Here is a 17,924-nt window from a genome sequence, read left to right on the forward strand (position 1 = left end):
TAAGATCATTTAAATAAATTATGATTAACAGGTACTTTAGTTTTTATTGTTGGTAATATTGCTTCACAGATTTTTAATTTTCTTCCTTTTCCTTTTGTACATGTCTTTATTAATTCCATTTAAAACAAATGGGCAAGGAATTATGTATTTATTTTAACAAATGTAAAGAAGGTAAATAAAGTATAAATCATCTACGACAAAACCAAGTAAGTTTCCATTTATTGTTTTAATTATTTATACTGGAGTTTCATTAATATCTTCATACGCCTTTCTAAAACATAGTTTTATCCTGAGTGAAATACAAAAAGCTACAAATATATAGAGAGAAATGTTTGACAAAGTCTGTGAGGTGATAATAGAGACAGAAAGAGAGAGTTTTTCTCCCGCTCTTTCCTCTTGTTGTCTTCATCTCATGTGGTTGATGGAGGCACTCTGAGGATGAGAGACAATGCAGGCATATCAAGGATTCGCTGAAAACCAGCTAACCACATCCCAACTCATACACACACACACACACACACACACACACACACACACACACACACACACACACACACACACACACACACACACACACACACACACACACACACACACACACACACACACACGTAAAAACAGGCTCACACACACACACGTAAAAACAGGCTCACACACACACACACACACACACACACACACACACACACACACACACACACACACACACACACACTCGTAAAGACAGGCTCGTACACAAAGTTAGACAGCACTAGAGTCACTCATTCACTCACTAAGTCATTTGATACAGATGCATGTATGAACGTATGTATGTACTGTATGTGTGCAAGGGTGTCATGAGTGCATACATGCGTAAGTTAACATGGACATTACACAGTACTGTATGTTAATTTCTCCATTGGTAACTCTGAGAGTATACAAATGTACCTTACATACATACATTCACACACGCACACACACACACACACACACACACACACACACACACACACACACACACACACACACACACACACACACACACACACACACACACACACACACACACACACACACACACACACACACACACACACACACACACACACACACACACACACACACACAGTGTACAAGTGTATAAACAGAAGAAGTTAACAATCAAGTGACACAGCTAAGTTTTGTGTGCCTCTGTCCACTCTGGCAAACAAAAACATTGAAGAACGTTATTTTTGACAAGTGACACTTTCGAGTATAAATGATGCTTAAATTGTACAATGAAGAGAATAAAAGAAGCGAAAACACCTCATAGCAGCTGGGCAGTGGTGTTGCCTTTAGGTTCATATAATACAGGAATTTGACTTTCAAATGATGTCTTTTACATCACAAAGTAACAGCAATGTTTAATATACTATGAATGTATCCATGGCCCACTGTTTGCCTTGAAGTTATCTTATACAACAGTGCTCTTTTTGATGTTTAAAAAGGAAGAAAATTGAAGGTAAAACACATATCGCTGAGAACACATATTGTGGTCAGCGCTCTTGTCTCTAGTGTTACACTTCTAAGAGCGCTAACCCACACTGACAGTACTTGCCTGTGTGTCTCTTCCTCTCTACCCCACTCCCTCTGAACACCACACAACCCCCCCGTCTCTCTCTCCCTCTCTCTCGTCTTTTACACTAAACACCAGCAGAACACACACACACACCCACGCAAACACACACACACACGCAGACAGACGCACGCACGCACACACACAGAGAGAGCAAAGCACAGTATACTGTACTTAACATAGGGCAACAGGGAACAACTTCAGATATTTACATAGTAGTACAAGTCACTATCTAGACAATATCTAGACAAAAATAATAAATGATATCCACAACTGCTGCAAAAGAGCTGTCCAGGTACAGTATGATGGATCACTACATCACCAGTGGAGTGGAGGAAGTTGCTAGTTGTGCATTATGTACTGTATTGACTAATTATACTTATCCATATACATGATCGATATTGGCTGATCGTGAGGTAAAACATCAGTGATTGGGATCGGGCCCAAAGAACCTGAACAGATCACCCCTATAATCCTTTTACTTGTTTATATGGAGCTTGGGTGAGTTTACCAGGGTGGACTTCTTCCAATCCTGACGTCACAAAACGTTATCCTGGATGAATTATGAATGTTGGGGGCAGGGTAGATTTAACTGAAACGCCAATTTCCAGATGTACACATATTTATTTGAATTTCCAGTATCTAAAATGATCAGTTGCCCTGTTTTTAACAACCATGTATTTAACCGTACATTCAATCTAACACCACAACATGCACTCTCAGTGTTTTTTCTCGTTTTCACACTGACATGCTCTCTCCCTCTCTCTCTTTCTCTTTCTCTCTCTCTCTCTCTCTCTCACACACACACACACACAGGAAACACCTGTGAAGCTCAATACCACAGAACTGAAAGTTAGTGACACACTAAAGTCTCATTGCACAATACCTAAAAAAAAACACAATATAACACATCTCATCGTCATTGTTCGATAAATACAAAGGAGAGTTGACTTCATTTTGACTGTAGGTCTCTTGGTTAGTTTAGTCTTGTGATGACAACACTTGTCCGGAGAATTTACTCGAAATATTGGAAAAATACATGTACAGTATAGTAGACAACAATACAAAATTCCAATTCAAAACTGTAGCAAACATTTTTATTTCATTTATTTATGTCATAATGTTCTTGGAATTTTTGAATTAAACTTGTATGTTTCTAGAGTGTTTATTGGTACCTAAATGCATTAATTAGACATACATGTCTACTCTAAACTTTAAAACTTTCTAGATGTAACAATTCACTTATGGGTCATTATGTTGAACAGTCTCCAGTAAATAATGCATACTGCTTGGATTCAGTGGTTGTGGTAGTGAAGATGTATAATTATTACATAAATTGACAAAACATTTTATTGGAAATATCCTTTGAGTGCTGGGGATTTTGCAATTAAGTTAACAATCATCAATATTTATTAACTTGATTACCGTCTATATTGAAGCTGAACAAAGACAATAATATACATGGAGAGGACAAATCAATCATCACATATGTTAAAAGGGAGAAAACACAATAAACTGTTATAGATTTTTTTCCTTTTAGTTTTTTTTAAGGACAAGTGGTTTGGGCTAACCTGGGAAATACACACTAATATGCCAACATCTGGGTGGTTGCTGCTAGTTTTATCTATTTTATTAATCTCGAATGTCACTTTCTCTATCTTTGTCCTCTCCTCAGTATTGGCCAGTTGTCTCTCCCCATCATATAGGCCTACAGACAAATCTGGATTAAACTCTGAAACCCGCAACGGTCCATTTTCATACCTTCAGTGTTGAATGAATACTTCAGATTTTGCTGTGTATCTCCTCATTCTGTTGTGGGGACGACAGCCGTGGCTGGTTTCTAATATTTTCCTGGGCAATGAGATAAATGGCAAAAGGCCAGCTACAATCAATGCTCTCACATAAGGTCCTGCTCGACCTTCTTCTGGGCTATTTTAGGCACTGACAGCATTAGTATCTCCAATGCCATCTCTGGCCTAAACTTAAGCTTCATACCAATCAGCCATTCTACTTAATCCGGGTTTTTTGTTCTCTTTTTTCTTTTTTTTACCATGTGTGGAAAACTGTGGGGTCAGGAAAAATCCTAATTCCAAATATTCTACAGTAGGTCAAATATAAATATCCTTAGACAATTCTTTAAAATATTTTAATCTTAGAACATGTAGTGGTGATTAATTAACACAACTCCAAAAAAGTATTAGGTGCCGTACAACATTTTAACGAGTGTTTTGTTTTCTCTGATAAATTGCTAACCAGGTTACAAAATTGTCTTCCTGCTGCTCTAGATTCATACCTCACTGATATGTGTTTGTCTGTTTTTAGTGTATAACTTTTTCATCACTTGTTTGGTTCTGTTTTATTTATTGTATGTAATATTTTCCCCTTTACATGTTTTTTGTTGTCAGTTTTTGTTGTATGTCTTTGGGTGTTATCTAGAAATCTTGAATAGAAATAATGTAAGCAAATTACATAAATATATGTTTGAGGCCTATGTAGACTAATGTTGTAAAACACACACAAAATTAGTGGACAATACAAAGTAAATAAACAAACGCTTTTAAACATTTAATTGCTCTGAAATGTACCTTTAATTATTCATTCATTTGAGAAAAAGACCAGGTATCACCAAACATCACAAGTGAAATGCTGTATGCTACAGAGTGAATTAGTGTATTACTATTATTTAGTAAATTGCAAACTCCTCAGTGTTAAAGCAGCACTATGAAACTTTACTCTTCTACCCCGAATTCAAACCCAGTTTCCTGCGCAAGTGCTGACATTTTTACCATTGAGCTAATAGAGCCGGCCTGCTTGCTTGGGGGATAAATTGAATATTGACCATCAGGTCAGAATTCGGGGGACAAAATACAACCACCCCAATTGTATACGTTATATTTATTAACATTACATTTTATTCTAAAATGTTAACCACTTAAGCCCCATTATCTACTTTTACACAGTAAAAATAGCCAATCTACAAGCTCACAACGGTCGCTTCACAACAATATTATAATACTGTCATTATATTATTATTTTAACAAAATGTGTACATTTTTGGCTATAAAGACATGCACAAAATAATCACAACCAGAAGGTTTTAGCTGCTACTACTCACAAGCACAAGAAGTGAAATGCAATTTTGTGCGGTCCACAAAGTACTGTTCTACAACAACAATGACTTAAGTTAAAAAACTAAGATAAGATAATAATAACAAAAAGAAAAGAAAAGGTATGTTAAAGCCTTCAGCAGTATCCACATCAGCGTAGCATAATAAGGGCAGGGAGAAAAAAAAGGTAAACAACATATATAAATGTGCAATGAGGCACAACGCATATAAATGTGCATTAAGGCATAGCCATGTAGCTGTAGAAAATCACATGTATATGCCATCAGACACTTGTACTATAGCAACAGTACCTACTAGTATCTATCCTAAAACAGCTAGCAGTCACACTGGTCACATCAACATGACAAATGTGCAAGATACCTTGTATCTATATATTTTATATCAGCAATAACGAGTTTCCCTGTATTGTTTTATAGTGTAGCACAGGACACCAGGTTGAAAGTGGTTAAATGAAGCGTGATGATTAAACAATGCACAGTGGCTGACTCAATGGACCCATAGGTTTCTCGTCTGTTTGTCCCTCCTCTCTGGTTACTGACCTCTTCAAAAACCAACAGACAGGGACACGGTGAAATCTACTCCAGCCACAGCTGGTCTACGGTCAGAATATGGCCCTTACTGACCTTACTGCAATCATCCCTATTTACAGTGTGAAATCTGATTCTGAATCTGTGTGTATTTTGCTCTTGCCGTGTAGCATGTTCTGTGACACACGTGTTGTTGCAGCCTTGCTGACCTGCATGAACCACGGTTCGCAGCCTGCCTTTGACTATCTATGTGACTGACAGCCGTCTAGTGTCTGTGTAATGCAGTAAGGTGCTGTGTGTGTGTGTGTGTGTGTGTATTTATACGGTTAGTCCTAGTCATGTATACTGGGCTGCAGGAATCAAATTTCACCCAGCCCCTATGTGTTATGTGATACTGAAGTGTACCTGTGTGTGTGTGTGTGTGTGTGTGTGTGTGTGTGTGTGTGTGTGTGAGTGAGTGTGTGATAGCCTCAGGTCCAGTTCCAGGGCAGCGATCACACAGACAGTGACGGAGGAGAGCGGCGACTAACGGCTACTGAAGCATCCAGAGCTTGTGACAGGATGTTAGTTTTGTAGAATTCTTCGTGGTCGTAGCATGCCAAGTCCCTGAACACGATGGAACTCAGAGTAAAGTGACAATCTGGATTGGGACCCGGGGCCGTCTTGGTGGCTGGTTTATTGAATAATTGATCCGTGAGCTTGTGACGGGTTGAAAATGAGAACGGCTGCTCTGATGCTGTGGATCAGCCTGTTTGTACAAGGTCAGTTCTCCATGTTGGATATATTTGATGTGTATATGTGATTGACATAATAGGGCTGTTATGTGAGCTGGCATTTGAACACTAACGCTGTTCTGTACCGACCCCTGACCTGCCTGTCTGTTTCTCTTGTTGCTTTTGAAGTGTACCTCTTGACTGACATATTTCTCTATGAAACTGGCCCCACTTGTTTTTCATGCTCCACAGTTCCTGTCTAACAATTTTGGCGTCTACTACTGATCCTCCCTCCCCCTTCCTTGCTATTTGTCGTTCTCTCTCCCCTCTCTTTGGTTTTCTTATCTACCTTCCACTGCTCTCTCTCACACTCTGTCTCTCTCTCACACTCTGTGTCTCTGTCTGTCTGTCTGTCTCTCTGTCTTTCTCTCAGTGTCGCATGGTGCCCAGGGTCATTATGCCCATAAACTTTTGAATGATCTGATGGAAGGCTACACCAATGCTCTGAGACCTGTAGAAGACACAGACAAAACCCTTAACGTCACACTGCAGATCACACTGTCACAGATAAAGGACATGGTGAGTAGAGGACATACTTATGCACCGACATATCCCCTCAGTGCCACTGAATGTCACAGATCAAAGAAGTAGAACCACAAAAGAGATACTGTAGATAACAGTGTGTATCACAAGTAGCCCTATATAAAATACAGTTATGATAAGGTCAAATGATAATGCTCTACTTTGAGGGCTATATTTGTGTGGCTGACAGTACAAGCCTCAGGACGAAGTTCAGAACGCTGTTGTTCCCATTAAGACCACTAGAGGTCACTGAAGTCGGTGTAGATTTGAGAAAACCAAAAAGACATCCCATTCCCATTTATAGGTCAGCATGCAACAGTTCCCAACCTTAGTTATGCAACTGGCGGGCAGCTGACTTACCTAAACAACACCCTAAACACACACACACACACACACACACACACACACACACACACACACACACACACACACACACACACACACACACACACACACACACACACACACACACACACACACACACACACACACACACACACACACACCCCCTAAGGCCTTCTCTCCCCCCCTGTCTTTCATTTGCACGTATGTGTTGAGCATGCTTATTTGTTGTCTATGTGTCTGCTTGTGTGTGTGTACGTGTAGGATGAGAGGAACCAAGTGCTGACCACCTATCTGTGGATTAGACAGGTATGGCACGATGCCTATCTGAGTTGGGACAAGGAGGAATATGATGGACTAGAGGTGATCCGCATCCCCAGTGACATGGTCTGGAGGCCAGATATCGTCCTATACAACAAGTCAGTAACAGAAAGACTGAGCGATACAGAAAGAAAGTGAATGAAAGAAAGTTTTTCTACTACTACTACCCTGGCGTCCCTATTTTGGGGACAAAAATTGTGTGACACCATTGTTGGACGAAGTATAAAATAGGGCTCAAGTGGTTAACCACTTAAAGCCCATATGCTTCACTGACCCTCAGGGGCATATACTAGGGCCCATCCTTCCCTCTACACTAAATATGTTTGCAGAAAATAACAGATGTACAAGCTCTCAACACTTTCAACACATTGTGATTCCAAGCACTGTGAGCTTGTAGATCGGCTATTTTAATAACGGTAAAAAACAAAACAAATGGACCAGGAGGCAAGCTTGCATAAAATAAATATGAAGATTTAAATTAAATTTGATCCAGGCCAGGACAACAAAAAGTGGAAAAAGTGTACAACAGAAGAAAATACAACTCAAAAATCAAACAACTTAAATGGAGCGGCAAAGCGTCAACCTCTCCCCATGGCAGCCTACACTCCTTCTTTCGGGTTTATTGGCGGTTGGCAAACCAATATACTGTAGGTACATTGCCGCCATCAACTGGACTGGAGTGTGGAACTAGAGATTATACAGCAAACCAATAAAATAAAACAAAACTCCTATATTCTATTAACTAAGTGGGTTACTCTTATGAACGTAATATTATGATATATTTTGCCTGCTGCTTTTCCTAAGAGACCTGACAGTGATAATCATGATGTTTTACCTTTTCCAACAACTGATATAACCGATTCCTCTCACTATTGTACTAGCCTACACTCCTACTGAGCCCTTATATATATATATATATATATATATACTCTGCAGGCTACACCCTTTGATTTTTAATCAACCAACCACAGAACAATTGACTATATTCACACAGTAGCCATTTTGCTCTCACGTCATATTTGCGGGTGGGGAAGAAATGCCTGGGGTGGCATTATTTCATTAACTTAATAGCAAAATGGCCATGTGAATATGGTGAATAGCAACCCACCCAAGATGCACCGCATGTTCTAATCAATCAGCAAATTACACAGCTAGGCTTCAACAGGCTCCCCCATAACAGCATCTCCCTGTGCAGATAAATAAAACGATATTAAATTGATTCCAGTCACAACAGAATGTGCACCTTCTATGGGACTGGGAATCTACGTAATCTAAGTTACAAACATGCATTTCAATATGAATGTGTACGGCCAAACATATAAAATGTTTGTCTGTAAGAGGCTGCTCTGTGACACAAATTATTATTATTAATGTATTTGTTTGGGGGGTGGGGGGTTATTTAAAAACAACAGGCTTAAGTGGTTAAAGTAAACATTACAACACAATGAATCAGAAAAACAATCATATAAAGCAATGTTGTGGAATAGTATGTTTGTTGTGTTACAACACCACCAACATTTTTGTGCCGTTCTACACCTGTTACTGAATTCTTTACACTATTTAATTCTCTATGTATGCAAGCATTGGTAGTAATGTGTTTTGTGATGAGGTTGTGATGAGGTTCATTACAAACTGTAGAAACTTCATCCCAGTATATTTATTCTAAAGTCAGTTGGCCATTTTCCTAAAGTGCAGACTGTGTTGGGTAAGTCTTGACATGCAACTTACTAGCAATTAATGTAAAAGTATTATAAAGTCTATGACGTTGGTCTCTATTGATAACTGCCATGTGTCTGTACATTTCCCTTCCACTAGTCATATTTGCACCCTTTAGCATTATTACTTATCTGCAATGAATTTATTATTATATTATGTTGTAATTATGTTGACTACTGGCATCTCTGGCCAAGTATTTCATGTAAAATAAATATTAAACTCAGGGAGACTAAGTAACAAATGAATTTCTCCACATGTATCTTGCTGTGTGTTGTGTACAGAGCAGATGAAGAGTCATCAGAGTCAGTAACAACCAACGTGGTGTTGCGTTACGATGGGGAGATCACCTGGGACTCTCCAGCCATCACCAAAAGCTCCTGTGTGGTGGACGTGTCTTACTTCCCCTTTGACTGGCAGTCGTGTAACCTCACCTTTGGCTCCTGGACCTACAATGGCAACCAGGTATGCCAAGGACAATGTTTTTTATGTATAGATGACTTTAAGACAAATTTATACTATGTATGAATAAAGTGGAACTGAAAACTGAAACAGCTGTTAGTTACACTATACAACTCATTGATTCTCAAAGTGGGGCCCGGAGGGTCCCCAGCAAAATGATAATCAGTTCAGCCCTATTTTGTGGCCAGTCATGGATCCAGCAGAGCGACAACATTTTAAGGGCTTAAAGGGGAAATCCACCCATTTTCAATATTTAACTATGTCATTAATATAGCATAAAGGAGTTGTGTGGAAATAAGAAAAAAGTTCCCCCCTTTCTGTGTTGCCTTGAACTGGAGGATTGATTGTGGGTTTAACATTGCAAATTACAACGTGATGACTCATCATGTTGTAATTTGCAATGTTAAACCCACAATCAATCCTCCAGTTCAAGGCAACACAGAAAGGGGGGAACTTTTTTCTTATTTCCACACAACTCCTTTATGCTATATTAATGACATAGTTAAATATTGAAAATGGGTGGATTTCCCCTTTAATGACTTCCAGCATGCTCCCCCTTCTATAAGACTTGAGCATACAAACAACCAGTCTATTCGGAGCCGGGTCCAGCCCAAGATCCATGTCTAGGCACCAGCCTAGCTGTGGAAGGTCCTCGTGAGGATGGTGACCGGAACATTTCCTTGCTACTGCAAAAAATCTCATTCTGCTACTCTGCCACCAAAATGTGGAGTGCCCTGACACCACCCTTTAAAGGGTGTGAATCACTGGTTTCTTTCAAACTGGCCTGAAAGAAACATCTACCATGAGAACACAAGGGAAGGTAGATGTAATAAATTCCCATCGAAAGGAGGTGTCATTCACTGCCGCCGTTTTTCCTTTTCCTCCTTTGTACATATAGTGTTTGTATTAGTTGATGACATGTATAATTGTGTACATTTTTTATGCTAAGTTGATGAATTGAATACACTCGACTGGGCACCGAGCCTACTCAGGAACGATGCAAATAGGGAATGCATACCCCACCCCCCATGCAATACTCGTTATACCCGTTGTCAGAGTAACTCGTAACAGTCTGTCAGTCTGTGTGTCCCTTTTGTGCCCATATATGGAGATCTCTGTATCTGTCTGTCTGTGTCCCCTTTATGGCCATACATGGAGATCTGTGTATCGATCTGGCCTTGTCCCTTTTATGCCCATATATGGAGGTCCCTGATGTTGTCAGTACATAGCCATATATGGGCTTGCCCATATACTGTATGGCTATATCGGGGGGTTCTGGAAAGTCCTTGTGAAGTGGTAAACGTCTGTGGAGAATGAGTGCAAACTGACTGTGGAAAGTAGACTAACAAATCAAATGGCAGGTGTGGGAAATTTGCCAAATCAAGCTTAAGCTGGGGTTGCCATATTAATCAATTAGCTCATTTGGGCGACGGCCAGAGCCTTTTCTAGCAGTTCTGGACAACCGATTATCCGGCCGACGCCAGGCACAGCACTCCCTTGGGTCTGCGACGTGTGCGGCGAATTTGAAGTTGGTCGATCGAACGGTTCTCGAGATACGTGGATTACAGACGTACATACAGAGATTCCCTGCAGTGCTCCTTCCTTCTGCGTTCTGTGTTTTGTTTTGTCCTTCCCTGTCAGTCAGTTTTTAGTCTCGTCTCTGGTGCCCCTTCTCCTAAAGATGAGATGAAACGACATTTCAAGTGTCTAACTTCCGCATCGTGATGTATTTGTGACTGAATCAGGAAAGGCAGGCGGGACATAACATTAGGAGGAATTTGATTTGAACGTTGAAATGTGGGTGTGTCATAAGGAGAATTGTAATTCAAATTTGAAGATGGATTAATAGGTGGATGTTATATTATTGGTTGAAATTAGTTGGGTCAGGCCATGTAAGCATGCATTACATTCTTTTTACAGGAAGAAAGCATGATTTGATGTTGATATACAGAATCAGAATACAAAGAAATTAACTTTTGTGATCTAAAAAGGTTAATAACGCATTTATTATTTCATTTCGACATTAAGTCCAAGTCTGGGGTCCAAGTCAAGTATTTAGTCATTTTAGACAATTCCAAGTCAAGTCACAGGTAATCTGACTCAAAGTCTTATGTTTACATCGCTGGTCAAACGTGAACACATTTATTTTCGCATGCTCAAACCAGTAGCGTATGGTGAATTCTAACTTTGACCGGGCCAGAATTCGCGCAACAACGGCTGATAAGTCTATTGAGAATTACCGAGCCATTCCGGGTGGAAAACAGAGCGCTTGTCCCAAAACACACTGCCCCATTTTTTCCGGACCGAGGCCGCCGGTTTAGACCCGGGGCAGCGTGTTTTGGGACGACGATTCTTCTTCTATTACATTTCTGAATGGAAAGAGGTGCGCGACTCTGCGCAATGGAGAACTGGTTTGACGGCGAAACTGGTTTTCTAATGGCCACTCATTAACAATTCGGCCGAATGCAAATGAGCCCCATTTGAAAACAAAGGCGACTTATAGGGTGAGTGCTGCTAATGTTGTTATGTTGATTTTTTGTTGTTTCCCCCTGGCGGATCTGGGTTTACACAGACCGGGCCATGGCCTTGTTGGCCCCAATGACCGTACGCCTCTGGCTCAAACATGTGCCCATCATGTACAGTATGTGCATGCATGATGTGGCAAGAATGCATCTTGTGTTTCATTACAGTATAACATGCTGTTCTGTATGTATCTGTCCAAGGTGGACATTGTCATGGGTGGGGACAGTGGCGACCTGTCGGACTTTGTGGAGAACGTGGAGTGGGAGTGCCACGGCATGCCAGCGGTCAAAAATGTCATCATGTACGGCTGCTGCTCTGACCCTTATCCCGACATCACCTACACGCTGATCCTGAAGCGACGCTCCGCCTTCTACATCTTCAACCTCCTCCTGCCGTGCTTCCTCATCTCCTTCCTGGCCCCACTGGGCTTCTACCTGCCAGCTGACTCCGGGGAGAAAGTGTCCCTTGGGGTGACCGTGCTCCTGGCCCTCACGGTGTTCCAGCTGATGGTGGCTGAGAGCATGCCACCCTCTGAGAACGTGCCCTATATAGGTGAGCACGTGGCGTTGTATCTATCTATCAATGTTGGGCTATTCTGACATTTCGGTATGTCAGAATAGCCCAAGTGTGTATTTGAATGTTTAAAGTTTTTTTTTTACTTCGAATTAGAATGGAGCTTTATAATCGACTAACGTGATTATTCTTGAGCCCTATTTCATACTTAGTACAAAAGTTCCACAAAAATAGCAGAAATAGCTCAATCGATAAAATAAGCTTGTGAGCTTGTTTTTGAAAATCGATTTTTAATATTCAATTAAATAATCTATTAAATTGGTTTGTTCGATTCACTGTTACACTCCTGCTCGTCTATGAATGTGGGTACTTTTGGAACAATTTCTTGATGAGGAAAACAATATTGTTGCCTTGAGGAAATGGTGGCCTAAATGTCTAAAACTGTTTGGAGTTGCATTTATAGCAAGGAAACCTTAATGAGGCATATAAGAATATATACAGTAAAATGTGAGGTATTTTTTATTGTTACCTCTGCCCAGAGATGGAAGGGGTTATGTTTTACCCCATTCTTTGTATCTATGCGTTAGCATAATAACATGACCTTGTCAAGGGGACACGGTCATGTGCGAGGATAAAATGACATAATCCGTCATATCTCAGGTAGAAACTTCTTGACAGTTGCATAGTATTCGTCGTAGATATATACTGAGTGCAATCTTTCTAGTTTTTCCAATGACTTAATATAAGGGCAGGCAACATATAATCAACATGAAGTTTATGTGTATGTACTGTATGTGCTGCCCTATATCCCTGTGCATTATGTGACTCTTATCTTTCACCTCCTCTGCTTCAGGGAAATATTACATCGCCACCATGACTATGATCACTGCCTCCACCTCTCTAACCATTTTCATCATGAACATTCATTTCTGTGGCGCTGAGGCCAAGCCAGTCCCCCACTGGGCCAAGGTGCTCATCATAGACTACATGTCAAAGATCTTCTTTGTGTATGAGGTGGGGGAGAACTGCATCACACCAGAGAATGAGAAAGCCCCTCTCTATTCTGACGAGCCCATGGGTGTCACAAACGCTCATCATCACGAGGGTTTCCACGACACCCTCTACCAGGACAATGACATGTACCAGTACAGCAACGGCCACGGCCTGCATCACCACGGCAAACACAAGCACAATCACGACAACCGTCGCCAGGCAAACGGTCACGCTAACAACAGCCGCCACCACTACAACAACCACAACAACTGCACCGCCAGAGCTGAGGGGGGCGAGGAAAAGCATGAACCCGCGCGGCATTACCACCACATCGTACACGATGAGCTGAACTACCAGGCCCTGAAACTTCAGCACCTGAAGGAACAGATTATGTATGCGTCTGAGAAACAATACCTTCCTTCCTGCCCCTGCAGCTGCCCCTGCCCGCAACACAAAAAGGTGAGTCCCCACTATTTGCTATATTTGCTAATTTACTCTTACAATATTTCTTTAACCACTTTCAACCTGGAGATCCGATTTTGGGCGAATAAGAGAGATAAAGTAGGGCTTACTGTACTGTTAAGTGGTTACGGCATTTTCTCACTTTGTCTTGGATCTTCTAGTCTTGAAGATTGTACACAATGGGTCTGGCTAAATCAAAATAAATCTTGCCTAATCGTGACCTGAAATGAGTATTATTACATCCCTGTTCTAGACCCAAAAGCTTGGCCCAACAGTTTTTGAGGGTATGAGCATGAGGGAGGGAGAACAAGCTGTTTAACTAGTTGCCGTCTCAGCATTCACCAGAGCCTGTCATCTGTGTTTTGTGTGTACCACAGGTGGTGAAGAACATTCAGTACATCACCAACTGCTTCCGCGAACAGAGAGCAACCAATGCCAAGGGGGCGGAGTGGAAGAAAATTGCCAAGGTGATGGACAGGTTCTTCATGTGGATTTTCTTCGTCATGGTATTCCTCATGAGCATCCTTATTATCGGCAAGGCAATCTGAGAGCCTTTGCAACGCCTTTGCAACGCCTCGATTTTCATGACAATGACAATATTGATATCATCATCATCACCTTTGTAATTACCGTCAACATGCTCATAACCATCATCATCCTTACTAACACTGTTGTCACTTGGTGGGCTGCTATGTTACGGCGATTACTTTACCAGCAGTCGTTTTTATTACATAAGGACTCCGTTCCAATGTACTGTAATGTCACAAATCTTTGTGTACAGTATGATGATAAATAAGAATAATCAAAACAACTTTATGTACAAAGATTATAATTATTGTTTATTTTGCCATTGTCATCGTTTTACACTTGTGTGTGTACAGTATGTGCAGCACGTGGATTAACACTCACAGAAATTTCTCAAAGCTTTATGGAAATCACCATTGTTAAATAGTTAATGTCAGGTGTTCCTCCTTGCACATGTGAGGGAACAGTAAGACAATCCAAGCCGCGCCTTAAACATGCATAGACTCAATTATTAACGGACCAACAGCCAGACATCCAGCTATAGAGATTACATTACAGTGTATTTTAGGCATTTAACTAAATGCACTCACTTACAGTGAGTTTAAAAGTTGAATGTCAGGCATTCCTAGATTATTATGAGCAACAAATAAAAGGAATGGATGACAAAACAATCAGAATTTTACAAATATAAATTCGCCCCTATAATACTTGTGTATAATAGCGTTTGGTATTATAAGTATTGTTACTATTCGACCATAAAAACCTCATGAGACAATTCAGTCCAGGCTTTAGATGGATCCCATTAATTCCTTAATATCCCATTTTCAATATTCATGTCAGGGTTCTAGCAAGTTTCTGTGGGTACAAATTTCAATGAGAGCCTATGTACAGTATTTTGTTTTTGTTTTGTTTTTTACAAAGAAAAGCCCACTGTATGTACAGTACTTTGTTATAAATTGTTGAAAATAGCTGATCTACAAGCTGTGGTATTTTTTGAAGATTTTTGAACGTTTTTTTAAACATTCCAGAAAGGTTTTTCCTATAATGACATGCCCAAAATAGGGATGACAGGTTGAAAGTGGTTTAAGAATACTGTTACTGAGCATAATTTACAGTATTGTGAAGAAAGTCAGAAACAACCGTACAACAGACTTCTCCCAATGCCGGACTGATCAAAGCTAGACTGGAATGCGATGAGGCCTCAGAAAAAGCAAAAAATAAATAAAAAATGAATGAACAAGCAAGCAAACAGGAGGGACCAGTTGTTGCCTTTTACATTATAGCTAAGAACGAACCCTTCCAGAATAATGCATCCAGGCCTAGGGCTGTCACGATTATGACATTTCACTTGAGGATTGATTGTCGCTCAAATAATTGCGATTAACGATATGATTGTGTTTGTCGTTGAACATTGGAACATTATTAATACAAATTTAATTTCCGTTTGGCTTTTAGGCTTCGTAAACAAAAGTCGCACAGGGCAGATATGACAAATAACTTACATATTTAATAACATACTTTAAAAATAAACCTTAACAGTGGAAATAGAAAATATTTGATAATTTTTCAACATGGAAATGATTATGACGATTAAGCAAAACAATTATTTCAATTAACTCAAATAATTGCGATTAGACGAGTATGTAATAATTGTGACAAGCCTATCCAGATCCATTATATGTTTGGCACATAAATAAAAATTGCATGAGAAACAAGGAAACACAAGGTCAGAGACTTGTTTGTAGTCAGACTAGTTTTGATCAGCGTTCGTTTACATGAGTGGTGCTTATCTAGGTTCTGATTAACTCAGTGTGATTGCAGCTGTGTTGTGTTGAAGCAAACACAGGTATGATGAAAATGTTAAAAGGTTTTTTCGTACAGAAATCAATCACTTTAGTTTTCAACACTCATTAATGATTGGTTTGTCTGCAAATATATGCAGGCCTGCCGTCTGTCTCATTGATCAGCTGATAGGATCACTCTCAACAACGCACTTCATCCCAGCAATAAAAGGAATGGACTTTGATCCCAATGACAATGCAGAACTTATTTCCTAATTATTTGCCTGATAAGCTTTTTGTTGCCTGCACCGGACCATGTCCCTTCTCTCCATGGTGTATACTCACTGATAGGATGATGGTGCTGAGAGTTTGAGAGACAGACTATTGGACCACTGTTTTCCAGACTGATGTTGATGATGTTGAGGACATCAAGGTCAGAGTTCAGGAAAGGAGGGCCTCCTGGAGCTGACTGCCCACAGACACACCCACTCTGGCATCTATAGAGATACACTCTGTGTATTGCCCTCAGAAGAGACTAGAAAGGAGAAGCAACATGTCTTCCATCATCAGGCAGTCTTCAGTCACCTCTACAGCTGAAGGTCAGTTAAGTTATTTTGTTTGTTTGTGCTTTTTTCTTTCCCTCACTTGTGTTTCTATGTGCGGTACACTCATTCTGTTCTCCACTGACCTCTGTCTATCAGGTAGGAAGGAGCCTTCCTCTGTCTCTTCCAGTGAAGTGAGGTTAGTGCTGCTGGGCAAGACTACGACTGGGAAAAGCTCCACCGCCAACTCCATCCTGGGTCGCAGGGCCTTCAAGTCAAAGGTCAGCAGTTTCTCCATCAACCAACAGTGCCGTAGAGCGTGCGGCGATTTCCATGGCAGACACATCACTCTCATGGACACACCAGCCTCGGTGGACAGACAGCAGACCTCCAAGGAGGTGCAGAGGGAGCTTAGGAGGTGTGTTACTCTACTCTTTCCGGGCGTGCATGCCTTCCTCCTGGTGCTCCAGACCGGGAGGTTCACCCAGGAAGAGAGGGAGGCCGTGAGGCTTATTCAACAGGCACTGGGACCCCAGGCTCTGGAGTTCTCTGTGGTGGTGTTCACCCGTGGAGACGGTCTGGATGAGGGGATGTCTGGGAGGGATTGCCCCATGCAGTGGCCTGAGGGTCTGGCTGAGTTGGTGGCCAAGTGTGGAGGGAGGCACTGCACCTTCGGCAACCAGACCTCAAAGACCAAGGACCAGGTGGCAGTGCTCCTGAGCTTGGTGGACAGCATATCGGAGGCCAACGGAGGAAGCCCCTACACCTGCAAAACGCTCCGAGAGCTGTGTGACCCGGCAGAAGAGAAGGCGGCCCTAGTTCCACAGCAGAAAAAGAGGCTAGAAAGGGTGAAAGAGGAGCTGCAGAAGGGGGAAAGGAAGGAGGCAATGAGAGAGTGGTACCAGAGAGAGCTAGAAAAGATTCAGCAGAATAGCACCAGGCAGATGGAGGATCTGATGAGAAACCAACAGATGGAACGTGAGATGGAGACAAAACTATCCAGAGAGAGGGAGGAGGCGGCCGGAAGAAAGAGGACGGAAGACAATGACAAGAGAGAGAAGGAGCGGCAGATCCAAGATATGGCGAGAGTCACGGAGATAAGGCAGGAGGAGGAGACAAAGAGGGAGGCATTGCAAGAGCAACTTGAAGAAGTCATCAAAACACTCAAGGAGCAGCAAGACACGGAGGGGAGCATGAGGAGAG

General features: G+C 41.2%; 1 protein-coding gene across 1 annotated transcript; it reads left to right on the plus strand.

The window, feature by feature from the left end:
* The first annotated feature begins 5,774 nt into the window (after positions 1-5,774).
* chrna9a (cholinergic receptor, nicotinic, alpha 9a) lies at positions 5,775-14,685 on the plus strand. Its single transcript, XM_084074983.1, has 7 exons — positions 5,775-6,010; positions 6,396-6,541; positions 7,151-7,305; positions 9,205-9,385; positions 12,106-12,457; positions 13,272-13,870; positions 14,251-14,685. Exons 1-7 carry the CDS (start codon positions 5,965-5,967, stop codon positions 14,419-14,421), a joined length of 1,650 nt encoding a protein of 549 aa, XP_083931109.1. The 5' UTR covers positions 5,775-5,964; the 3' UTR covers positions 14,422-14,685.
* The last annotated feature ends 3,239 nt before the right edge of the window (positions 14,686-17,924 follow it).

The sequence above is a fragment of the Gymnoscopelus microlampas genome, assembly GCF_963454915.1.
Source record: "Gymnoscopelus microlampas genome assembly, chromosome: 2".
Lineage (NCBI taxonomy): Eukaryota > Metazoa > Chordata > Actinopteri > Myctophiformes > Myctophidae > Gymnoscopelus > Gymnoscopelus microlampas.

Excerpts from the sequence above, each read along its gene's own strand:
- chrna9a (XM_084074983.1), top strand. The coding sequence starts at position 5,965 with ATGAGAACGGCTGCTCTGATGCTGTGGATCAGCCTGTTTGTACAAG. Across the intron at positions 6,542-7,150 it reads TGTCACAGATAAAGGACATG|GATGAGAGGAACCAAGTGCT; the intron begins GTGAGTAGAGGA and ends GTGTACGTGTAG. Across the intron at positions 13,871-14,250 it reads CCTGCCCGCAACACAAAAAG|GTGGTGAAGAACATTCAGTA; the intron begins GTGAGTCCCCAC and ends TGTGTACCACAG.